Source organism: Oncorhynchus mykiss, chromosome 2 (assembly GCF_013265735.2).
Source record: "Oncorhynchus mykiss isolate Arlee chromosome 2, USDA_OmykA_1.1, whole genome shotgun sequence".
Lineage (NCBI taxonomy): Eukaryota > Metazoa > Chordata > Actinopteri > Salmoniformes > Salmonidae > Oncorhynchus > Oncorhynchus mykiss.
This window is the reverse complement of record NC_048566.1, coordinates 10,782,546-10,808,754: the sequence shown is the minus strand read 5'-3', so window position 1 is coordinate 10,808,754 and position 26,209 is coordinate 10,782,546. Positions and strand designations below refer to the sequence as shown.

Sequence of the window (26,209 nt, the reverse complement as noted above, 5' to 3'; positions counted from 1 at the left end):
ATTGGCCCAGCGTCGTCCGGAGTAGGCAGTCATTGTAAATAAGAATTTGTTCTTAACTGACTTGCCTCGTTAAATAAAAAGCTTACATTTAAAACGGCAACATCTTCTCTATGCCCCATGGCAAAATATGTACAATTGCAGGAAATTAACTCTATAACGTATTTTTTCCTAAACGCTGTCAAGGCGGGGGCGCTGCTAAAATGTTTTGATCGCTGGGGGTGGGGGAAAGTAAATGTTGCTTTGGGCCCCAAAAGGCTCGTGAACGGCACAAGACAACTTACTGTTAAAAAGTTAAAAAATAAAGGAGAGAGGTTGAAGATCTTTTCCTCATGAAATGAATTATGTGATGGCAGCAATAAATCAATGACATCGTGTTTTTGTCTATCTTGAACTACTTACTGTATGTAGATATGACTGTATCCAGTCTCTGAATAATGGCTCTACACTCGGAACTATTTATTATGTAACCATTTACCCCAAGCGTAGAAAGCCGGTGCACTATGTCCCACCCTCTCTTTCCTCCCTCTTTTTTTCGGCGTGTTTCAGAATGGCTACTCGCAAGGAAACACCGTCGACACCAACCGCCCCGATGGCTTCCACGTCTCCGGGAGCAACTTTAGATTCACCCGTGAAACAGATTCAGATCGAAGGGCTGGTGAGTTAAATACGAGGTTATTTCTGTCCGTTTTTGGAGGCTGTGGGACCCGGATAGACTGGCTGGAAAGTGTGGCTATGCTAGTTAGCGTTAGCATCATGGCGGACACAAGCGGGATGTATGGAATGTGTCCTAACTGTTAAATGTGGTTGGATAGTATCGCTGTCTGTACCATTTGTTGTTGTTGTGACAATAAAAAGCCCGATTTACCAGACATTAACACCAGGGTCTTGTTGCTAACGTTAAATGTGGTTAGTACTGCCATACTGTGTTGGGTCTTCTCTAGCCATCTTGTCTCAAGAGGACCACAATGGAAATAATCCCGTTAACCTCGATTTTGTGCATGTATAAGGCTTTTAAGTTTTACGTGTGCTTGTTTTTTTTTTTTTTAATGGTCGAATTAATAAACTAAACTAAAATACTTTTTTTTTTCATGTAGAAAAGGCTAGTGACGTCACTCCTGCCATACGGCTGAAAATCCATCTCAGACTATGTAGTTTAACAGGGGTGGACAAAAGTACCCCGTTTTCATACTTGAGTAAATGTAGACCTCTTAAAAGAAAATGACTCAAGTAAAAGTCACCCAGTAAAATACTACAAGAGTAAAAGTCTTAAAGTATTTGGTTTAAAATGTACCCAAGTATCAAAAGTTAAAGTATACATTTAAAATGTCTTATATTAAGAGAACCAGACGACGCAATGTTCTTGTTTTTTTTACATTTACAGATAGCCAGGGTCACAGTTCAACTATCAGACATAGTTTACAAACGAAGCGTTTGTGTTTAGTGAGTCCTCCAGATCAGAGGCAGTAGGGATGACCAGGGATGTTCTCTGTTTAGTGAGTCCTCCTGATCAGAGGCAGTAGGGATGACCAGGGATGTTCTCTGTTTAGTGAGTCCTCCAGATCAGAGGCAGTAGGGATGACCAGGGATGTTCTCTGTTTAGTGAGTCCTCCAGATCAGAGGCAGTAGGGATGACCAGGGATGTTCTCTGTTTAGTGAGTCCTCCAGATCAGAGGCAGTAGGGATGACCAGGGATGTTCTCTGTTTAGTGAGTCCTCCAGATCAGAGGCAGTAGGGATGACCAGGGATGTTCTCTGTTTAGTGAGTCCTCCAGATCAGAGGCAGTAGGGATGACCAGGGATGTTCTCTGTTTAGTGAGTCCTCCAGATCAGAGGCAGTAGGGATGACCAGGGATGTTCTCTGTTTAGTGAGTCCTCCAGATCAGAGGCAGTAGGGATGACCAGGGATGTTCTCTGTTTAGTGAGTCCTCCAGATCAGAGGCAGTAGGGATGTCCAGGGATGCTCTTTTGATAAGTGCGTAAATTAGACCATTTCCTGTCCTGCTAAACATTCAAAATGTAACGAATAATTTTGGGTTTCAGGGAAAATGTAAAAAGTACATTATTTTATTTAAGAATGTAGTGGAGTAAAACCTAAAGTTGTCAAAAATATAAATAGTTAATTACAGATACCCCCCAAAAACTTCATAAGTACTTTACACCACTAGTAGTTAGTCTGTAGCAATAACTGGGAGCGTAGACACAGTTCAATAACTGGGAGCGTAGACATAGTTCACTAACTGGGAGCATAGACATAGTTCACTAACTGGGAGCATAGACATAGTTCACTAACTGGGAGCGTAGACATAGTTCACTAACTGGGAGCGTAGACATAGTTCACTAACTGGGAGCGTAGACATAGTTCACTAACTGGGAGCGTAGACATAGTTCACTAACTGGGAGCGTAGACATAGTTCACTAACTGGGAGCGTAGACATAGTTCACTAACTGGGAGCGTAGACATAGTTCACTAACTGGGAGCGTAGACATAGTTCACTAACTGGGAGCGTAGACATAGTTCACTAACTGGGAGCGTAGACATAGTTCACTAACTGGGAGCGTAGACATAGTTCACTAACTGGGAGCGTAGACATAGTTCACTAACTGGGAGCGTAGACATAGTTAAAAGAGAGATGTTGCCATGTCTGTCAATTTGAGGCACATTCATGTTCAGGCGTCAAACAAAACACAGGACTGACAGTCAGTGCCAGAAGTGGCCCCTGCTGTGTCCACAGTACAAAACACAGGACTCAAACAAACAAAAAAAAGCTCACAAATGAACTGGAAAAACAGAAATAACAGATTTGCATCTAGGCTACATTGACCTTTTCTCCTGCACTACCTCCGTTTTGCCAACAGAGGGCGACATTGTTTTACTGCTAGTGAAATCTCCTAATCAATCTGCAGTAGAAAAAAATAAAGAAGTAGTTTTTTTTATGCTTCACGTTTTAATCAGAGGAGAGGAGAGGAACTTGACCGGGCAGCTGCTGCTAGAACACGATTTGATCGTCCTCATTATAAATCAACAGCCAGACTAGAGGACTAAAAGGTTCAAATAAGAGTCTACTGTGTATGGTTTAATAAGTGCTTGGCTGGTTAGATACAAGGAGATTTGTTATGAAAAAATATGGACTCATTTTGGGGAAATAATTGTCTGCTCGCATCTCAAATAGCACCCTATTCTCTAATATAGTTCACCGCAGGCCCTGGTCTAAAGTAGTGCACTATATAGGGAATAGGGCCCTGGTCTAAAGTAGTGCACTATATAGGGAATAGGGCCCTGGTCTAAAGTAGTGCACTATATAGGGAATAGAGTGTCATTTAGGATTCTTTTTGGGGCATTTTGGGGCTTCCGAGTGGCTCAGCGGTCTAAGGCACTGCAACTCGGTGTTAGAGGCGTCACTACAGGCCCTGGTTCGATCCCGGGCTGTATCACAACCGGCCGTGATCGGAAGTCCCATAAGGCAACGCCAGTGGTAGGCCGTCATTCGTAAATAAGAATTAACCGACTTGCCTGGTTGAGTAAAACATCTAACCCACCTGTGGTTGCTGCCTGCCTGGTGCTAGATTGGATCATTGTGGTTGCTGCCTGCCTGGTGCTAGATTGGATCATTGTGGTTGCTGCCTGCCTGGTGCTAGATTGGATCATTGTGGTTGCTGTCTGCCTGGTGCTAGATTGGATCATTGTGGTTGCTGCCTGCCTGGTGCTAGATTGGATCATTGTGGTTGCTGCCTGCCTGGTGCTAGATTGGATCATTGTGGTTGCTGCCTGCCTGGTGCTAGATTGGATCATTGTGAAGGCAGCCTGCCTGGTGCTAGATTGGATCATTGTGAAGGCTGCCTGCCTGGTGCTAGATTGGATCATTGTGAAGGCTGCCTGCCTGGTGCTAGATTGGATCATTGTGAAGGCTGCCTGCCTGGTGCTAGATTGGATCATTGTGGTTGCTGCCTGCCTGGTGCTAGATTGGATCATTGTGAAGGCTGCCTGCCTGGCGCTAGATTGGATCATTGTGAAGGCTGCCTGCCTGGTGCTAGATTGGATCATTGTGAAGGCTGCCTGCCTGGTGCTAGATTGGATCATTGTGAAGGCAACCTGCCTGGTGCTAGATTGGATCATTGTGAAGGCAGCCTGCCTGGTGCTAGATTGGATCATTGTGAAGGCAGCCTGCCTGGTGCTAGATTGGATCATTGTGAAGGCAGCCTGCCTGGTGCTAGATTGGATCATTGTGAAGGACAGTTATTCCCAGTGTCGCTAAACCATTCACCTGCTCGGGGGTACTTGGAGCCAGCCAGCTAGTTGCCATTCCATTGCATCATGCTAAGTCAAGAGATCTAGAGTTAGGATGGCCAGGATGTCCTGTTCAAACAGAAGCAGGATCTGTTTTATTTCTGTAGATGCATATGGATCATTTATAAAGCCACACATCTAATGTTATTAGTCACATGCACCGAATACAACTGATGTAGTAGACCTCACAGTGAAATGCTGAATACAACAGGTGTAGTAGACCTTACAGTGAAATGCTGAATACAACAGGTGTAGTAGACCTTACAGTGAAATGCTGAATACAACAGGTGTAGTAGACCTTACAGTGTAATGCTGAATACAACAGGTGTAGTAGACCTTACAGTGAAATGCTGAATACAACAGGTGTAGTAGACCTCACAGTGAAATGCTGAATACAACAGGTGTAGTAGACCTTACAGTGAAATGCTGAATACAACAGGTGTAGTAGACCTCACAGTGAAATGCTGAATACAACAGGTGTAGTAGACCTCACAGTGAAATGCTGAATACAACAGGTGTAGTAGACCTTACAGTGAAATGCTGAATACAACAGGTGTAGTAGACCTTACAGTGAAATGCTGAATACAACAGGTGTAGTAGACCTCACAGTGAAATGCTGAATACAACAGGTGTAGTAGACCTTACAGTGAAATGCTGAATACAACAGGTGTAGTAGACCTTACAGTGAAATGCTGAATACAACAGGTGTAGTAGACCTTACAGTGAAATGCTGAATACAACAGGTGTAGTAGACCTCACAGTGAAATGCTGAATAAAACAGGTGTAGTAGACCTCACAGTGAAATGCTGAATACAACAGGTGTAGTAGACCTTACAGTGAAATGCTGAATACAACAGGTGTAGTAGACCTTACAGTGAAATGCTGAATACAACAGGTGTAGTAGACCTCACAGTGAAATGCTGAATACAACAGGTGTAGTAGACCTTACAGTGAAATGTTTACCAGTATATCAGTACCAGTATAGAGACTATACACAGGGGGGGGGGGGGGGGTACCAGTATAGAGACTATATAGTCTCTATACTGGTACCCCCCCTGTATATAGTCTCGCTATTGTTATTTTACTGCTGCTCTTTAATTACTTGTTACTTTTTTTCTTATTCTTATCGTTATTTTATTTTTAAAAACTGATTTGTTGGTTAAGGGGCTCGTAAGTAAACATTTCACTGGAAGGTCTACTACACCTGTTGTATTCAGCATTTCACTGTGAGGTCTACTACACCTGTTGTATTCAGCATTTCACTGTGAGGTCTACTACACCTGTTGTATTCAGCATTTCACTGTGAGGTCTACTACACCTGTTGTATTCAGCATTTCACTGTGAGGTCTACTACACCTGTTGTATTCAGCATTTCACTGTAAGGTCTACTACACCTGTTGTATTCAGCATTTCACTGTAAGGTGAACTACCTACACCTGTTGTATTCAACATTTCACTGTAAGGTCTACTACACCTGTTGTATTCAGCATTTCACTGTAAGGTCTACTACACCTGTTGTATTCAGCATTTCACTGTAAGGTCTACTACACCTGTTGTATTCAGCATTTCACTGTGAGGTCTACTACACCTGTTGTATTCTGCATTTCACTGTAAGGTCTACTACACCTGTTGTAGTCAGCATTTCACTGTAAGGTCTACTACACCTGTTGTATTCAGCATTTCACTGTAAGGTCTACTACACCTGTTGTATTCAGCATTTCACTGTAAGGTCTACTACACCTGTTGTATAGAGACTATATACAGGGGGGGTACCAGTATAGAGTCAATATGTGGGGGCACCGGTTAGTCAAGGTAATATGTACATGTAGGTAGAGTTATTAAAGTGACTATGCATAGATAACAACAGAGAGACTATATACAGGGGGTAGCGGTACAGAGTCAATGTGGAGGCTATATACAGGGGGTACCGGTACAGAGTCAATGTGGAGGCTATATACAGGGGGTACTGGTACAGAGTCAATGTGGAGGCTATAAACAGGGGGTACCGGTACAGAGTCAATGTGGAGGCTATATACAGGGGGTACCGGTACAGAGTCAATGTGGAGGTTATATACAGGGGGTACCGGTACAGAGTCAATGTGGAGGCTATATACAGGGTGTACCAGTACAGAGTCAATGTGGAGGCTATATACAGGGGGTACCGGTACAGAGTCAATGTGGAGGCTATATACAGGGGGTACCGGTACAGAGTCAATGTGGAGGCTATATACAGGGGGTACCGGTACAGAGTCAATGTGGAGGCTATATACAGGGGGTACCGGTACAGAGTCAATGTGGAGGCTATATACAGGGTGTACCGGTACAGAGTCAATGTGTGGGGGCTATATACAGGGGGTACCAGTACAGAGTCAATGTGGAGGCTATATACAGGGGGTACCGGTACAGAGTCAATGTGTGGGGGCTATATACAGTGGGTACCGGTACAGAGTCAATGTGGAGGCTATATACAGGGGGTACCGTTACAGAGTCAATGTGGAGGCTATATACAGGGGGTACCGGTACAGAGTCAATGTGGAGGCTATATACAGGGGGTACCGATACAGAGTCAATGTGGAGGCTATATACAGGGGGTACCGGTACAGAGTCAATGTGGAGGTTATATACAGGGGGTACCGGTACAGAGTCAATGTGGAGGCTATATACAGGGTGTACCAGTACAGAGTCAATGTGTGGGGGCACCGGTTAGTCGAGGTAATTGAGGTAATATGTACATGTAGGTAGAGCTATTAAAGTGACTAGATGATAACAGAGAGTAGCAGCGGTGTAAAGATGAACACTTTGGTAAAAAATGAACAGTTAGGCCATTGATTTATAGACCTAATTACATTGGAGTTTCCTCTCTCTCCTCAATTTTCTCAGACAATTAGGCGAAGACGAGGGCTGTTTCCTCGTCTCCTCTGCCTCATTGTTCTCCATCTCAATATGCTGGTTTCATTTAGTTATTATGCACATGGCAACATAGGGAAAGGTGCCAATTCCACAGTGCACTGAAAATGATGTTTCAGAACCGCGGACAGCGACCGTAATGACACGGGAGAAAGTGCTGTTGTTATAAAAACATAACATTAGACGGTGATTGGCGGCTGGCGTGGCTGAGGTTTTTCTATGTAGAGGGACTATCGGCAAAGCCAATAGAGAAGGGCAGGTGTCGGCCCCATATATTGGTCATTCTCTATTCATCAACTTGGAGTCATACGATGAGTTTAACCAGCATTTTTTGGTGTTGTTGCAATAGTCACTGATCTGGCTTTCAAGTCTATGAAAATGTCATTTTGTTGTTGTTGTGACAAACAGCATAAATCACTGTTCATTGATACTCTTGTTTTCGTAGTGTCTGCTCTGAACTGCAGGTTTGAGGAATGGAGACATAAAGGTTATCAGTAGAAAGGTTAACTTGTCTATTACAGTAACATAATGTCTAAATGTGTTTTGGTGTCAATATGTCCCATTTCTGTTGGATCAAACCTCAAAATGTAACTAGCGAGTTGAAACCGCTTGTCAGACAGGAAGATGAGGCCAGGGGGAGGGGCTTGGCGTGAGAGGCCAGGGGGAGGGGGGCTTGGCGTGAGAGGCCAGGGGGAGGGGGGCTTGGCGTGAGAGGCCAGGGGGAGGGGCTTGGCGTGAGAGGCCAGGGGGAGGGGCTCGGCGTGAGAGGCCGGGGGGGGGGGGCTTGGAGTGAGAGGCCGGGGGGGAGGGGCTTGATGTGTGCGTAAACCTTAGAGGAAGAGGCGATGCGAGAGGTTTTACTCTCGCTAAAATCTGTCCACAATAAAGGCCAATGTGTTTCTATGGGGTTATTTCTGGACCTAAGCTTGTCGCCTGTCTTCCCTCCTGTGGGTCAACGAGTCCCATTGTTAGGGGCGGAGACGTGCATCTCTTCAATATATACAGATCTTTGTTCAGTACAGATAAATGGTGCCAGTCAAGTTTGGACCCCTACTCGGGTTTTTCTTTATTTGTTAAAACCATTTTCTACTTTGTAGAATAATAGTGAAGACATGAAAACTATGACAAAATATATTTTAGATTCTTCAAAGTAGGCTCCCTTTGCCATGATGACAGCTTTGCACACTCTTGGCATTCTCATTCACTGGCAGTGTATATCGTGAATCACCCATCAGTCTGAAAAAATGTAGCTATTTTAGGTCATATGACCCGGCCCTACATGGCAGTTATGTGGCCCTCCACGGCAGCCGTGTGGCCCGGCCCTCCACGGGGGCCCACCGAGGCCCGGCTCTACACGGGGCCCTTGCCAGCCTTACCAACAGTTCTATTGAGCGTTGCACCAGGTTAACAGGTCATCGGGGTGGAGGCCTCAGTCAGCTACTTCAGATGCTTGGCACGTACAAACATTCCACATCGTAGATCCTGAGTCACTCACATCCAGGCGACTCAAAGCTCACGTTTTATTTCTGACATCGTGTTGCCTTCACCTTCAGAATGTGTTATTGTGTCTGTGGGGCTCATGATTTATGGCCTGGAATTGAGGATGGAAGTCAGCAGGGTTTTCACCTACGATTTCATAATTTTTTGTTTGTTTGTTGCGTGATTCAATTTTAAACCTGTTTTGATTTTTACAATTTTAGTGCCCACACACATATCAATCTTCTCCACATGAAGTTTGCTGCCACCAGCTGTTGAGCAAGATCGATCTGAGGTAGAAGAGAAACCTACCTAATAAAGTCCAACAGGCTTTACTTGCAATACCTGATGGTATTTATATGAAGCCTGAATATCATCACAAAGCCACTACTAGCTGATTTTTTTTTTAACCCGCAGTCCTTCAGGAGATGTGGGACGATCGATCTGTCACGGTTCCAGCTCTGTTGTGACACTCCATTATTTTCGTTTTTGAGACGTGGTGGAAGGATTGGTGTGGCTGGGTGAAGGTTTAGAATACGAGACGTGATGGAAGGATTGGTGTGGCTGGGTGAAGGTTTAGAATACGAGACGCGATGAAAGGATTGGTATGGCTGGGTGAAGGTTTAGAATACGTGACGTGATGGAAGGATTGGTGTGGCTGGGTGAAGGTTTAGAATACGAAACGTGATGAAAGGATTGGTGTGGCTGGGTGAAGGTTTAGAATACGTGACGTGATGGAAGGACTGGTGTGGCTGGGTGAAGGTTTAGAATACGTGACGTGATGGAAGGATTGGTGTGGCTGGGTGAAGGTTTAGAATACGTGACGTGATGGAAGGATTGGTGTGGCTGGGTGAAGGTTTAGAATACGTGACGTGATGGAAGGATTGGTGTGGCTGGGTGAAGGTTTAGAACACGAGACGTGATGAAAGGATTGGTGTGGCTGGGTGAAGGTTTAGAATACGTGACGTGATGAAAGGATTGGTGTGGCTGGGTGAAGGTTTAGAATACGTGACGTGATGGAAGGACTGGTGTGGCTGGGTGAAGGTTTAGAATACGAGACGTGATGGAAGGATTGGTGTGGCTGGGTGAAGGTTTAGAATACGAGACGTGATGGAAGGATTGGTGTGGCTGGGTGAAGGTTTAGAATACGTGACGTGATGAAAGGATTGGTGTGGCTGGGTGAAGGTTTAGAATACGAGATGTGATGGAAGGATTGGTGTGGCTGGGTGAAGGTTTAGAATGAGTGTTGACAGACTTTAATCTGACCCGGTGGCTTTGAGAGAGGAAAGAAGGACGTTTGCAGCAGTGATAGAGGGGGAATAGGCCTTTAAAAGGTGTCTGTTCTGTCCCTATAAAACGTGGACGGAATCCAGACTTGGAAAAAAACTTTTTTTTTCACCAATATAAAACAAATGTATTGAACTTGGGAATATAAGTAAATGTATTGAAAATAAATGCCGTGTCCCGAGTCTTACCACTTAACGTAGCCGTTAGCGATGATGCTAATGAAAAGCCTTCTGGTAGATTAAAAGTTCCCCCCAAAAAAACCTTCTCAATTAAATGTTAAGTACGAAGTAGCCAATGTTCACCTGGCAGAATGACCTCGTGAATATTTTAATATATGCAGAGGGTTTTCTGTCACCTGGCAGAATGACCTCGTGAATATTTTAATATATGCAGAGGGTTTTCTGTCTCCTGGCAGAATGACCTCGTGAATATTTTAATATATGCAGTGGGTTTTCTGTCACCTGGCAGAATGACCTCGTGAATATTTTAATATATGCAGTGGGTTTTCTGTCACCTGGCAGAATGACCTCGTGAATATTTTAATATATGCAGAGGGTTTTCTGTCTCCTGGCAGAATGACCTCATGAATATTTTAATATATGCAGTGGGTTTTCTGTCACCTGGCAGAATGACCTCGTGAATATTTTAATATATGCAGAGGGTTTTCTGTCACCTGGCAGAATGACCTCGTGAATATTTTAATATATGCAGAGGGTTTTCTGTCAACTGGCAGAATGACCTCGTGAATATTTTAATATATGCAGAGGGTTTTCTGTCACCTGGCAGAATGACCTCGTGAATATTTTAATATATGCAGAGGGTTTTCTGTCACCTGGCAGAATGACCTCGTGAATATTTTAATATATGCAGAGGGTTTTCTGTCACCTGGCAGAATGACCTCGTGAATATTTTAATATATGCAGAGGGTTTTCTGTCACCTGGCGGAATGACCTCGTGAATATTTTAATATATGCAGAGGGTTTTCTGTCACCTGGCAGAATGACCTCGTGAATATTTTAATAAATGCAGAGGGTTTTCTGTCACCTGGCAGAATGACCTCGTGAATATTTTAATATATGCAGAGGGTTTTCTGTCACCTGGCAGAATGACCTCGTGAATATTTTAATATATGCAGAGGGTTTTCTGTCACCTGGCAGAATGACCTCGTGAATATTTTAATATATGCAGAGGGTTTTCTGTCACCTGGCAGAATGACCTCGTGAATATTTTAATATATGCAGAGGGTTTTCTGTCACCTGGCAGAATGACCTCGTGAATATTTTAATATATGCAGAGGGTTTTCTGTCACCTGGCAGAATGACCTCGTGAATATTTTAATATATGCAGAGGGTTTTCTGTCACCTGGCAGAATGACCTCGTGAATATTTTAATATATGCAGAGGGTTTTCTGTCACCTGGCAGAATGACCTCGTGAATATTTTAATATATGCAGAGGGTTTTCTGTTCAGACACCTCTTGTTGGTGGAGAGCACATTATACACTTTTATAACTTTGATTTCCGGCAATTCTGTGTTTTTATTACCATTGAGTGTAGATGTTATTTTTGGTGCAATTTTTAAAGCCCCTTTCCTGCGATTCTACATATTTTGCAGTGTGTGTTTGTGTGTGTGTGTGTGTTCATGTGATATTTCAGAGACTCCCAACATTACAATTCAATCAGACGTTTTAGAGAACCAAGCTATAAAACACGTTGGCTGCCATGGGCTCGTTGACCTGGACCTTTCTGACAGGTCTGTTATTCAGACTAACGTTGTTCTAAGGACCCCCCCCCCCCCCTCCTGGTCTGTTATTCAGACTAACGTTGTTCTAAGGATCTGTTAGGATCTGTTGATCTATGGTCTGTTATTTCCCATGGTTCCACATGGCTCCCTGGTCTGTTATTTCCCATGGTTCCACATTGGCTCCCTGGTCTGTTATTCCCCATGGTTCCCTGGTCTGTTATTTCCCATGGCTCCCTGGTCTGTTATTCCCCATGGTTCCCTGGTCTGTTATTCCCCATGGTTCCCTGGTCTGTTATTCCCCATGGTTCCACATGGTTCCCTGGTCTGTTATTTCCCATGGCTCCCTGGTCTGTTATTTCCCATGGTTCCACATGGTTCCCTGGTCTGTTATTCCCCATGGTTCCACATGGCTCCCTGGTCTGTTATTCCACATGGCCCCCTGGTCTGTTATTCCACATGGCTCCCTGGTCTGTTATTTCCCATGGTTCCCTGGTCTGTTATTCCACATGGCTCCCTGGTCTGTTATTTCCCATGGTTCCCTGGTCTGTTATTCCACATGGCTCCCGGGTCTGTTATTTCCCATGGCTCCCTGGTCTGTTATTCCACATGGCTCCCTGGTCTGTTATTCCACATGGCTCCCTGGTCTGTTATTTCCCATGGTTCCCTGGTCTGTTATTCCACATGGCTCCCTGGTCTGTTATTTCTCATGGCTCCCTGGTCTGTTATGTCCCATGGCTCCCTGGTCTGTTATGTCCCATGGCTCCCTGGTCTGTTATGTCCCATGGCTCCCTGGTCTGTTATTCCACATGGCTCCCTGGTCTGTTATTCCACATGGCTCCCTGGTCTGTTATTCCACATGGCTCCCTGGTCTGTTATTCCACATGGCTCCCTGGTCTGGTATTCCACATGACTCCCTGGTCTGTTATTCCACATGGCTCCCTGGTCTGTTATTTCCCATGGTTCCACATGGTTACCTGGTCTGTTATTTCCCATTGTTCCCCATGGCTCCCTGGTCTGTTATTTCCCATGGTTCCACATGGCTCCCTGGTCTGTTATTTCCCATGGTTCCCCATGGCTCCCTGGTCTGTTATTTCCCATGGTTCCACATGGCTCCCTGGTCTGTTATTTCCCATGGTTCCACATGGCTCCCTGGTCTGTTATTTCCCATGGTTCCCTGGTCTGTTATTCCCCATGGTCCCACATGGTTCCCTGGTCTGTTATTTCCCATGGTTCCACATGGTTCCCTGGTCTGTTATTCCCCATGGTTCCACATTGGCTCCCTGGTATTAATAACCAATAGGGTTCCTCAACCTCTCCTCTGTTCCAGCAGTGTGAGATTGTCTGTTGGTCTTGACCTGCTTCTGCTCTTATCAATGTGATTTATGAAGAACTCTTGTGACTTGTTGTTTTTCAGCTTGTTACTCTTGTTTTATTCACACTGTTGTCCTTTTTTATCTTCCACTTATCTTCCTCGTCTCCGGTGTGTTCTCTCTAGAACAACAGAGCGCTAAAAGGCCTCTGACCCGTCATCCCTCCATGGTGTCTATTTTTATATTTGTTTATTTCACTTTTATATAACCAAGCAAGGCTAGTTGAGAACAAGTTCTCATTTACGACTGCGACCTGGCCCAGAATAAAGCAAAGCAGTTCGACACACAACAAACAACAACAACAACAGAGTTACACATGGAATAAACAAACATACAGTCAATAACACAGTAGACATAAAATCTATTTACAGTGAGTGGAAATGAGGTGAGATTAGGGAGGTGAGGCAATAAATAGGCCGTAGTGGTGAAGTAATTATAATTTAGCAATTGGGTGCATAGGGGTGCATAGGAGAAAAAAATACAAGTAACACTATGGGGATGAGGTAGTCAGATGGGCTATTTACAGGTGGGCTATTTACAGGTGGGCTATTTACGGGTGGGCTATTTACAGGTGGGCTATTTACAGGTGGGCTATTTACGGGTGGGCTATTTACAGGTGGGCTATTTACAGTCAGGATTATTCCCTGAGTCTAGTGGAGACCAAGACTGGGGATAACGTGTCCTTACAGTCAGGATTATTCCCTGAGTCCAGTAGAGACCAATAATCCTCTATAGTGTCTGGCTTGGTCCAGTTTCTGACAAATACTTTGTCTTGCCCTTTTTCTGAAATTATCTCTCTCCCCATCTCTCTCTCTCTCTCCATCTCCCCACCTCTCTCTCTCTACAGGTGGTCCTGAAGATGATCAAGCATTACCAGGAGGAGGGTCAGGGTAGTGAGGTGGTTCAGGGTGTACTACTGGGCCTGGTAGTGGAGGACAGGTTAGAGATCACCAACTGTTTCCCCTTCCCCCAACACACTGAGGACGACGCCGACTTTGACGAAGGTACGTGAGAACACCGGGTTTGTGCTTCGAATTGGAAAACCTACTGCTATTCTGTGTGTGTGTGTGTCCTTCAGTGTGTGTGTGTGTGTGTGTGTGTGTGTGTGTACTCTGAATGTTCAGTGTTTCTCATTATGTCTCCTGTGTGTCAGTCAGTACCTCATCAGAGATCATTCTTCTGACCGCAGCCCCTGCTGCTTTCTGTATCAAACCCTGTTTCTCCGGGCATCTTGTTGGCACACAGTCAAACTGACTGACAGGCAGAGTCTGACCCGAGGAAGGGAAAGGTCTCTCCAATCATGTCCCTCATTTCTCTCACTAACAAGCTACGGTACTGAATTCTGGGTAATAACCTCGAGCATGAGAGGTTGCTAAAGGTCGTTAGTATCAGAGGTCTGGATGTATGTTAGTGAGCCAATCAGAGGTCTGTTTGTAGTAGTGAATGGAGAACAGTGACTCTGAGATATCTAGTAGGTCTGTCTGTAGTAGTGAATGGAGAACAGTAACTGAGATATCTAGTAGGTCTGTCTGTAGTAGTGAATGGAGAACAGTAACTGAGATATCTAGTAGGTCTGTATGTCTAGTAGTGAATGGAGAACAGTAACTGAGATATCTAGTAGGTCTGTCTGTAGTAGTGAATGGAGAACAGTAACTGAGATAACTAGTAGGTCTAGTAGTGAATGGAGAACAGTAACTGAGATATCTAGTAGGTCTGTAGTAGTGAATGGAGAACAGTAACTGAGATATCTAGTAGGTCTGTCTGTAGTAGTGAATGGAGAACAGTAACTGAGATATCTAGTAGGTCTGTAGTAGTGAATGGAGAACAGTGACTGAGATATCTAGTAGGTCTGTAGTAGTGAATGGAGAACAGTGACTCTGAGATCTGGTAGGGCTGTCTGTAGCTGTCTAGGGAGGAATGGCTGTATGGTAGTGACTACTAGTGAGTGTATAGCTGTCACCCAGATGGTAGGATTTGTCCTCTGCCTCTCCCCTTCGTTAATAAGTCCCCCTATGGGGTTCCCCTGCAGGAGATCCTGGGATTTCCGTGGCCCGGTTCCCTTTTTTTTTTAGGTCCGTTTCCCCTGCCATAAACCCTCACTGTCGACTACGTCAGTAGGCCACGCCTCCACCAGACCTGTCTCAGTAGGCCACGCCTCCACCAGACCCGTCTCAGTAGGCCACGCCTCCACCAGACCCGTCTCAGTAGGCCACGCCTCCACCAGACCCGTCTCAGTAGGTCACGCCTCCACCAGACCCGTCTCAGTAGGCCACGCCTCCACCAGACCCGTCTCAGTAGGCCACGCCTCCACCAGACCCGCCTCAGTGGGCCACGCCTCCACCAGACCCGTCTCAGTAGGCCACGCCTCCACCAGACCCGTCTCAGTAGGTCACGCCTCCAACAGACCCGTCTCAGTAGGTCACGCCTCCAACAGACCCGTCTCAGTAGGTCACGCCTCCACCAGACCAGCCCATCAATTCCACCTGCTTTTCAGTCTTTTTCATATCAGACACGGTGATGTCATTATTAGCAAAGAAAGGTTTAGTCAGGCCTACGGTATGGAGCCACTTGTCAACACCTGTACATTATTTAAACCGTTTGTTGGTAAAGTACTAAATGAATATTGTAATAATGCTGTTCTGTAGTCTAGGCCTATCCATATATAAAAGTTTAAAACCTGATGAATTCTAGAAGCTGTTGATGAATGCTGTATTTTATGTATCTGCTGAATATCAACTGTTGGGGTGGTAAGAGCTCTCAGCTCCTCACAGCTGATTGGTCAGTCATGTGTTCTAATAAGCCCAGTCTCTGCACGACAGTGACCCATGACCCCAACAGAATAGTGGTGCCCTGTAGTGTACAAAACAAATGGAAATTAAACAGACAGCAGAGAAACAGGCTAAAGTGGTATAGGGCAGTAGAGGCGCTTGAAGATTTGTTTGTTTGGGTCTGGGAAAAATTAGACTTTAAAAATAAATAAATTATAAACTCATTTTAATGCAATTCTATGTAATTATACATGACTGGAGAATTAACATATTTTTTTAAATGTATACTCAAATGATTGGTTGCTTTGACTCTGACAAATGGAGAATGTGAGATCATTAAAAAAACGACCTGGTCTTGAATCCATCAATAGTCAAGGTGTGTGGAAGAGAGACGCATGGTACAATATGAGGATGTTATAGTCCCGAATAAGCTTTCTAGTTTCACCCACTCACCCAATGATGTGCTGCTCGCTCACAGGCGATGGCCAATGGGCTCGTGCCTGAAGCCCGTCTCTCTCTTGTTTTAGTTTGGTAAACAACACTGTTCGAGTCAATAGGTCTATTTGGAAGTTTTAATAAAATATATTTTTTGTAGACTACATACAGTCTTTGTCTCAGCAGCTCTCCAAACTGTGCTGTCCCGCCATTTCTATTTTAAATATTGCTAAAGGCCTGTTTTGTTGTTGTTGCTGCAATGCTGTTCACTGACAGATTTGTTAAGCGTTACAGACTGTAGGCGATGCCTTGTGATTGGACTATACACAATCCACAGCTAGGCTATTAAAAAAAAAAAATAAGCTATCGATCCTCCGTGGCTAAATTATAGACCCACTCCTAGTGTAGTATTCTGAATTATTTCATTTATTTATTTATTCATTTCATTTATTCTATCAGGAAGTAAATGATGAAGGACCCTTCCTTCCCATGGCTATGACTCTATCAGGAAGTAAATGACGAAGGACCCTTCCTTCCCATGGCTATGACTCTATCAGGAAGTAAATGCTGAAGGACCCTTCCAACCATGGCTATGACTCTATCAGGAAGTAAATGATGAAGGATCCTTCCTTCCTCTGGCTATGATTCTATCAGGAAGTAAATGCTGAAGGACCCTTCCAACCATGGCTATGACTCTATCAGGAAGTAAATGCTGAAGGACCCTTCCTTCCCATGGCTGTGACTCTATCAGGCAGTAAATGCTGAAGGTCCCTTCCTTCCATGGCTATGATTCTATCAGGAAATAAATGAAGTTCAACTCTAGAGAGATGAGAGGTGCAGGCTCGTATCTATCAGAGCGGGGCGAGGGAGGAGAGAGATCATTGAAATATCATCTGGTTCTGTGATAGATTGAGGAGTACTTCTCTCTCTCTCTCTCTCTCTCTCTCTCTCACCACAGCAATGGCCACGAGTTGGTCTACAGGCTACAACGTTGCGCACATCATGAACCCAATCCGGCCCAACCCGAAATCAATCATTTGTTGTCCCTTCGACCACGAGACACTTAAGTTCAGTCGGGTCAATGCAGCGCATGTAACCATGTTGATGACAACGATGCTGTTTTCACTTTGCATCTTAATATAAATCCACTAGTGTTCTGTAGTGACACTATTAGTTTGTGTTTCTTACATCTGCAAACAGCTAGTTTGTCTTTTTTCTTAGCAAGTTGGGACCTTGTTAGCCGCTAATGCTAATCGCTAGGTAGCTAGCTAATAAATGTACTGAGTCAGAGCAAACGTAGCTAGCTATACAGCCTGATAATACCAGTGATGGTGTAGACCTAAATCAGCATGTTGTTTGTTCAACAGTATCTTCTAAATCAAAAGAGGAATACAAGAAGCACGAATATGTTAGCGACATGAAGTAGCTAAGAGAGAACATTTAATGTAGCCAAAGATTATAGGGTCCCCTAAGAAACACTTATCAACACTTTGGTTCCTACCCTGTCACAATAACTCCTCCCTGGCATTTTCATTCGTTGTCATGTCAAACTACACTGTATTCAAAGTCCCCACTGTTATTTATATTCTGACTATATAATTAGAATAATCATTTATATTTCCATGACTTCCAACAGTATACCCAAAGTGTTTTGATCAAAATCACAAGTCGAATCGTTATTGCAACATTTGGTTCAAAGTACGGTTTTCATAGTTTGCCCATATCGTGCAGCCCTACGTAGCAGTGTGGAAATGATCTCAAAAGAGAGCAGGAAATGCAGAGTTGGATGAAAAGTGCAACAAAAATATATATTTTTGGGGGATGAAAGTTGAATTGGACTGTATAAACCAATCAGAATGGAGAAAGACTGACATCACTTAGTGGCAACACATACATTCTAATGACATCACTTAGTGGCAACGCATACATTCTAATGACATCACTTAGTGGCAACACATACATTCTAATGACATCACTTAGTGGCAACACATACCTTATTAGGTCATACACTACTTATAAAGCAAATTTAGACTTTTTATAATCTGAAAAACATAACATACTGTAAAATACTGTCAATTTGTCTAGTTTATTCTGTGATATCATATTTTGTCCGTATCACCCAGTACTAAAGGCAACTGACACCAGTTCTATTTAAAGGGGACTGTGTTTAGTGTGTGTGTGTGTGTGTGTTTAGGAATTGTGTAGCTAATATCGAATCTGTTTTTGACGTGGATTCCCTCTTGTTGGTTTTGCAGGAACACGTCTCTCTGCCTAGTTGGTGTCACACAGTAAACACACACACTGCCTGTAGTGCACTACTTTTGACCAGTGGCCCTCTGAGTTTCTCTATGGGCGTTGGTCTAAAGTAGTGCACTACATAGGGAATAGGGCCCTGGTCTAAAGTAGTGCACTACATGGGGAATAGGGCCCTGGTCTAAAGTAGTGCACTATATAGGGAATAGGGCCCTGGTCTAAAGTAGTGCACTATATAGGGAATAGGGCTCTGGTCTAAAGTAGTGCACTATATAGGGAATAGGGCCCTGGTCTAAAGTAGTGCACTATATAGGGAATAGGGCCCTGGTCTAAAGTAGTGCACTATATAGGGAATAGGGCTCTGGTCTAAAGTAGTACACTACATGGGGAATAGGGTGCCATTTGGGACACTGTGTACTCAGACAGGGTATACCCACCCTCTGTATAATCTCCAGATTTGGTATTGTATAAACGTTTCAGACGTGAAGAGTGACTGGAATAAGACTGGGCTCAGATGGGTAGATGGAGACGGGTCCTCAGAGACCACCAGCAAGGAGAATCAGGGTTGCACATTCCTGACAACTTTACCCAAATGTAAAGTAGAGGACATTCAGCAGCTCTTGAAGGACAATGGAAGTACTTTTTTTTTTTTTAAACAACGAGAGAGAGAGAGAGAGACTGGGTTATGGGGAGGGAGATGGGACAGAGAGAGACTGGGTTATGGGGAGGGAGATGGGGCAGAGAGAGAGAGACTGGGTTATGGGGAGGGAGATGGGGCAGAGAGAGAGACTGGGTTATGGGGAGGGAGATGGGGCAGAGCGAGAGAGAGACTGGGTTATGGGGAGGGAGATGGGGCAGAGAGAGAGAGACTGGGTTATGGGGAGGGAGATGGGACAGAGAGAGACTGGGTTATGGGGAGGGAGATGGGGCAGAGAGAGAGAGACTGGGTTATGGGGAGGGAGATGGGGCAGAGAGAGAGACTGGGTTATGGGGAGGGAGATGGGGCAGAGCGAGAGAGAGACTGGGTTATGGGGAGGGAGATGGGGCAGAGAGAGAGAGACTGGGTTATGGGGAGGGAGATGGGACAGAGAGAGACTGGGTTATGGGGAGGGAGATGGGGCAGAGAGAGAGAGACTGGGTTATGGGGAGGGAGATGGGGCAGAGAGAGAGAGACTGGGTTATGGGGAGGGAGATTGGGCAGAGAGAGAGAGACTGGGTTATGGGGAGGGAGATGGGGCAGAGAGAGAGAGACTGGGTTATGGGGAGGGAGATGGGGCAGAGAGAGAGAGACTGGGTTATGGGGAGGGAGATTGGGCAGAGAGAGAGAGACTGGGTTATGGGGAGGGAGATTGGGCAGAGAGAGAGAGACTGGGTTATGGGGAGGGAGATTGGGCAGAGAGAGAGAGACTGGGTTATGGGGAGGGAGATGGGGCAGAGAGAGAGACTGGGTTATGGGGAGGGAGATGGGACAGAGAGAGAGAGACTGGGTTATGGGGAGGGAGATGGGACAGAGAGAGAGAGACTGGGTTATGGGGAGGGAGATGGGACAGAGAGAGAGAGACTGGGTTATGGGGAGGGAGATGGGGCAGAGAGAGAGAGACTGGGTTATGGGGAGGGAGATGGGGCAGAGAGAGAGAGACTGGGTTATGGGGAGGGAGATGGGGCAGAGAGAGAGAGACTGGGTTATGGGGAGGGAGATTGGGCAGAGAGAGAGAGACTGGGTTATGGGGAGGGAGATTGGGCAGAGAGAGAGAGACTGGGTTATGGGGAGGGAGATTGGGCAGAGAGAGAGAGACTGGGTTATGGGGAGGGAGATGGGGCAGAGAGAGAGAGACTGGGTTATGGGGAGGGAGATGGGACAGAGAGAGAGAGACTGGGTTATGGGGAGGGAGATGGGACAGAGAGAGAGATACTGGGTTATGGGGAGGGAGATTGGGCAGAGAGAGAGAGACTGGGTTATGGGGAGGGAGATTGGGCAGAGAGAGAGAGACTGGGTTATGGGGAGGGAGATTGGGCAGAGAGAGAGAGACTGGGTTATGGGGAGGGAGATGGGGCAGAGAGAGAGAGACTGGGTTATGGGGAGGGAGATGGGACAGAGAGAGAGAGACTGGGTTATGGGGAGGGAGATGGGACAGAGAGAGAGAGACTGGGTTATGGGGAGGGAGATGGGACAGAGAGAGAGATACTGGGTTATGGGGAGGGAGATTGGGCAGAGAGAGAGAGACTGGGTTATGGGGAGGGAGATTGGGCAGAGAGAGAGAGACTGGGTTATGGGGAGGGAGATGGGGCAGAGAGAGAGAGACTGGGTTATGGGGAGGGAGATGGGGCAGAGAGAGAGAGACTGGGTTATGGGGAGGGAGATGGGACAGAGAGAGAGAGACTGGGTTATGGGGAGGGAGATGGGACAGAGAGAGAGAGACTGGGTTATGGGGAGGGAGATTGGGCAGAGAGAGAGAGACTGGGTTATGGGGAGGGAGATGGGACAGAGAGAGAGAGAGAGACTGGGTTATGGGGAGGGAGATGGGACAGAGAGAGAGAGAGAGACTGGGTTATGGGGAGGGAGATGGGGCAGAGAGAGAGAGACTGGGTTATGGGGAGGGAGATGGGGCAGAGAGAGAGAGACTGGGTTATGGGGAGGGAGATGGGGCAGAGAGAGAGAGACTGGGTTATGGGGAGGGAGATGGGGCAGAGAGAGAGAGACTGGGTTATGGGGAGGGAGATGGGGCAGAGAGAGAGAGACTGGGTTATGGGGAGGGAGATGGGGCAGAGAGAGAGACTGGGTTATGGGGAGGGAGATGGGGCAGAGAGAGAGAGACTGGGTTATGGGGAGGGAGATGGGGCAGAGAGAGAGACTGGGTTATGGGGAGGGAGATGGGGCAGAGCGAGAGAGAGACTGGGTTATGGGGAGGGAGATGGGACAGAGAGAGAGAGACTGGGTTATGGGGAGGGAGATGGGACAGAGAGAGAGAGACTGGGTTATGGGGAGGGAGATGGGGCAGAGAGAGAGAGACTGGGTTATGGGGAGGGAGATGGGGCAGAGAGAGAGAGACTGGGTTATGGGGAGGGAGATGGGGCAGAGAGAGAGAGACTGGGTTATGGGGAGGGAGATTGGGCAGAGAGAGAGAGACTGGGTTATGGGGAGGGAGATTGGGCAGAGAGAGAGAGACTGGGTTATGGGGAGGGAGATTGGGCAGAGAGAGAGAGACTGGGTTATGGGGAGGGAGATGGGGCAGAGAGAGAGAGACTGGGTTATGGGGAGGGAGATGGGACAGAGAGAGAGAGACTGGGTTATGGGGAGGGAGATGGGACAGAGAGAGAGATACTGGGTTATGGGGAGGGAGATTGGGCAGAGAGAGAGAGACTGGGTTATGGGGAGGGAGATTGGGCAGAGAGAGAGAGACTGGGTTATGGGGAGGGAGATTGGGCAGAGAGAGAGAGACTGGGTTATGGGGAGGGAGATGGGGCAGAGAGAGAGAGACTGGGTTATGGGGAGGGAGATGGGACAGAGAGAGAGAGACTGGGTTATGGGGAGGGAGATGGGACAGAGAGAGAGAGACTGGGTTATGGGGAGGGAGATGGGACAGAGAGAGAGATACTGGGTTATGGGGAGGGAGATTGGGCAGAGAGAGAGAGACTGGGTTATGGGGAGGGAGATTGGGCAGAGAGAGAGAGACTGGGTTATGGGGAGGGAGATGGGGCAGAGAGAGAGAGACTGGGTTATGGGGAGGGAGATGGGGCAGAGAGAGAGAGACTGGGTTATGGGGAGGGAGATGGGACAGAGAGAGAGAGACTGGGTTATGGGGAGGGAGATGGGACAGAGAGAGAGAGACTGGGTTATGGGGAGGGAGATTGGGCAGAGAGAGAGAGACTGGGTTATGGGGAGGGAGATGGGACAGAGAGAGAGAGAGAGACTGGGTTATGGGGAGGGAGATGGGACAGAGAGAGAGAGAGAGACTGGGTTATGGGGAGGGAGATGGGGCAGAGAGAGAGAGACTGGGTTATGGGGAGGGAGATGGGGCAGAGAGAGAGAGACTGGGTTATGGGGAGGGAGATGGGGCAGAGAGAGAGAGACTGGGTTATGGGGAGGGAGATGGGGCAGAGAGAGAGAGACTGGGTTATGGGGAGGGAGATGGGGCAGAGAGAGAGAGACTGGGTTATGGGGAGGGAGATGGGGCAGAGAGAGAGACTGGGTTATGGGGAGGGAGATGGGGCAGAGAGAGAGAGACTGGGTTATGGGGAGGGAGATGGGGCAGAGAGAGAGACTGGGTTATGGGGAGGGAGATGGGGCAGAGCGAGAGAGAGACTGGGTTATGGGGAGGGAGATGGGGCAGAGAGAGAGAGACTGGGTTATGGGGAGGGAGATGGGACAGAGAGAGACTGGGTTATGGGGAGGGAGATGGGGCAGAGAGAGAGAGACTGGGTTATGGGGAGGGAGATGGGGCAGAGAGAGAGAGACTGGGTTATGGGGAGGGAGATGGGGCAGAGAGAGAGAGACTGGGTTATGGGGAGGGAGATGGGGCAGAGAGAGAGAGACTGGGTTATGGGGAGGGAGATGGGGCAGAGAGAGAGAGACTGGGTTATGGGGAGGGAGATGGGGCAGAGAGAGAGAGACTGGGTTATGGGGAGGGAGATGGGGCAGAGAGAGAGAGACTGGGTTATGGGGAGGGAGATGGGGCAGAGAGAGAGAGACTGGGTTATGGGGAGGGAGATGGGGCAGAGAGAGAGAGACTGGGTTATGGGGAGGGAGATGGGGCAGAGAGAGAGAGACTGGGTTATGGGGAGGGAGATGGGGCAGAGAGAGAGAGACTGGGTTATGGGGAGGGAGATGGGGCAGAGAGAGAGACTGGGTTATGGGGAGGGAGATGGGGCAGAGAGAGAGAGACTGGGTTATGGGGAGGGAGATGGGGCAGAGAGAGAGAGACTGGGTTATGGGGAGGGAGATGGGGCAGAGAGAGAGAGAGACTGGGTTATGGGGAGGGAGATGGGGCAGAGCGAGAGAGAGACTGGGTTATGGGGAGGGAGATGGGGCAGAGCGAGAGAGAGACTGGGTTATGGGGAGGGAGATGGGGCAGAGAGAGAGAGACTGGGTTATGGGGAGGGAGATGGGGCAGAGAGAGAGAGACTGGGTTATGGGGAGGGAGATGGGGCAGAGAGAGAGAGACTGGGTTATGGGGAGGGAGATGGGGCAGAGAGAGAGACTGGGTTATGGGGAGGGAGATGGGGCAGAGAGAGAGAGACTGGGTTATGGGGAGGGAGATGGGGCAGAGAGAGAGAGACTGGGTTATGGGGAGGGAGATGGGGCAGAGAGAGAGACTGGGTTATGGGGAGGGAGATGGGGCAGAGCGAGAGAGAGACTGGGTTATGGGGAGGGAGATGGGGCAGAGAGAGAGAGACTGGGTTATGGGGAGGGAGATGGGACAGAGAGAGACTGGGTTATGGGGAGGGAGATGGGGCAGAGAGAGAGAGACTGGGTTATGGGGAGGGAGATGGGGCAGAGAGAGAGAGACTGGGTTATGGGGAGGGAGATGGGGCAGAGAGAGAGAGACTGGGTTATGGGGAGGGAGATGGGGCAGAGAGAGAGAGACTGGGTTATGGGGAGGGAGATGGGGCAGAGAGAGAGAGACTGGGTTATGGGGAGGGAGATGGGGCAGAGAGAGAGAGACTGGGTTATGGGGAGGGAGATGGGGCAGAGAGAGAGAGACTGGGTTATGGGGAGGGAGATGGGGCAGAGAGAGAGAGACTGGGTTATGGGGAGGGAGATGGGGCAGAGAGAGAGAGACTGGGTTATGGGGAGGGAGATGGGGCAGAGAGAGAGAGACTGGGTTATGGGGAGGGAGATGGGGCAGAGAGAGAGAGACTGGGTTATGGGGAGGGAGATGGGGCAGAGAGAGAGAGACTGGGTTATGGGGAGGGAGATGGGGCAGAGAGAGAGACTGGGTTATGGGGAGGGAGATGGGGCAGAGAGAGAGAGACTGGGTTATGGGGAGGGAGATGGGGCAGAGAGAGAGAGACTGGGTTATGGGGAGGGAGATGGGGCAGAGAGAGAGAGAGACTGGGTTATGGGGAGGGAGATGGGGCAGAGCGAGAGAGAGACTGGGTTATGGGGAGGGAGATGGGGCAGAGCGAGAGAGAGACTGGGTTATGGGGAGGGAGATGGGGCAGAGAGAGAGAGACTGGGTTATGGGGAGGGAGATGGGGCAGAGAGAGAGAGACTGGGTTATGGGGAGGGAGATGGGGCAGAGAGAGAGAGACTGGGTTATGGGGAGGGAGATGGGGCAGAGAGAGAGACTGGGTTATGGGGAGGGAGATGGGGCAGAGAGAGAGAGACTGGGTTATGGGGAGGGAGATGGGGCAGAGAGAGAGAGACTGGGTTATGGGGAGGGAGATGGGGCAGAGAGAGAGAGACTGGGTTATGGGGCAGAGAGAGAGACTGGGTTATGGGGAGGGAGATGGGGCAGAGAGAGAGACTGGGTTATGGGGCAGAGAGAGAGACTGGGTTATGGGGAGGGAGATTGGGCAGAGAGAGAGAGACTGGGTTATGGGGAGGGAGATGGGGCAGAGAGAGAGAGACTGGGTTATGGGGAGGGAGATGGGGCAGAGAGAGAGAGACTGGGTTATGGGGAGGGAGATGGGGCAGAGAGAGAGAGACTGGGTTATGGGGAGGGAGATGGGGCAGAGAGAGAGAGACTGGGTTATGGGGAGGGAGATGGGGCAGAGAGAGAGAGACTGGGTTATGGGGAGGGAGATGGGGCAGAGAGAGAGACTGGGTTATGGGGAGGGAGATGGGGCAGAGAGAGAGAGACTGGGTTATGGGGAGGGAGATGGGGCAGAGAGAGAGAGACTGGGTTATGGGGAGGGAGATGGGGCAGAGAGAGAGAGAGACTGGGTTATGGGGAGGGAGATGGGGCAGAGCGAGAGAGAGACTGGGTTATGGGGAGGGAGATGGGGCAGAGCGAGAGAGAGACTGGGTTATGGGGAGGGAGATGGGGCAGAGCGAGAGAGAGACTGGGTTATGGGGAGGGAGATGGGGCAGAGAGAGAGAGAGACTGGGTTATGGGGAGGGAGATGGGGCAGAGAGAGAGACTGGGTTATGGGGATGGAGGTGGGGCAGAGAGAGAGACTGGGAACCCAGCCAGGGAACCCAGTTCCACAGTGTTCCACCCAACCTACCCTCTCTGTAATCTCTACAGAGGTTTAATTAAGGAACGGAAATATTTTAACCAGATTTGAGTAAAGAGAGCGACGGGGGGACTAAGAGAGGGGGAGACGGAAAGTGTGAGAGAAAGATAGAGACTGGGAGAGAGAGGAAAATGGTGACATGGAGGGAACAGGCAGAGTGAATTATCATTTTGGCATTTGTTTTAATTGGCCAAATGAATGCACTTAAATGCCCAAATGTAGTTTATGGCACTGCAGTGAAGCCACCCCAAAACAAGGGCAGTATTTATTTGGGGGAGCTGTAATTATGGAGAGGAATACTTAACGGAGGAACCCTGCTCTTATGGAGGGGCCCCGTCTCCTCTGTAGTCCTTAACACGGAGGAACCCAGAGTGGAGGAGAGGAGGCCCGTCTCCTCTGTAGCCCTTAACACCGAGGGGCCCCGTCTCCTCTGTAGCCCTTAACACGGAGGGGCCCTGTCTACTGTTCCATGGAACAGGATCGGTGTTCTGGATCAAGTTGTTTTTAA

General features: G+C 47.8%; 1 protein-coding gene across 1 annotated transcript in view; it reads left to right on the top strand.

The window, feature by feature from the left end:
• Positions 1 to 521: 521 nt before the first annotated feature.
• eif3h (eukaryotic translation initiation factor 3 subunit H) overlaps positions 522 to 26,209 on the top strand; it is a gene marked incomplete at its 3' end in the record, with an annotated part of 71,490 nt that continues 45,802 nt past the window's right edge. Inside the window, 2 exon segments of the mRNA NM_001165087.1 lie at positions 522 to 655; positions 13,914 to 14,070. Coding sequence (NP_001158559.1) covers positions 548 to 655; positions 13,914 to 14,070 — 265 coding nt within the window.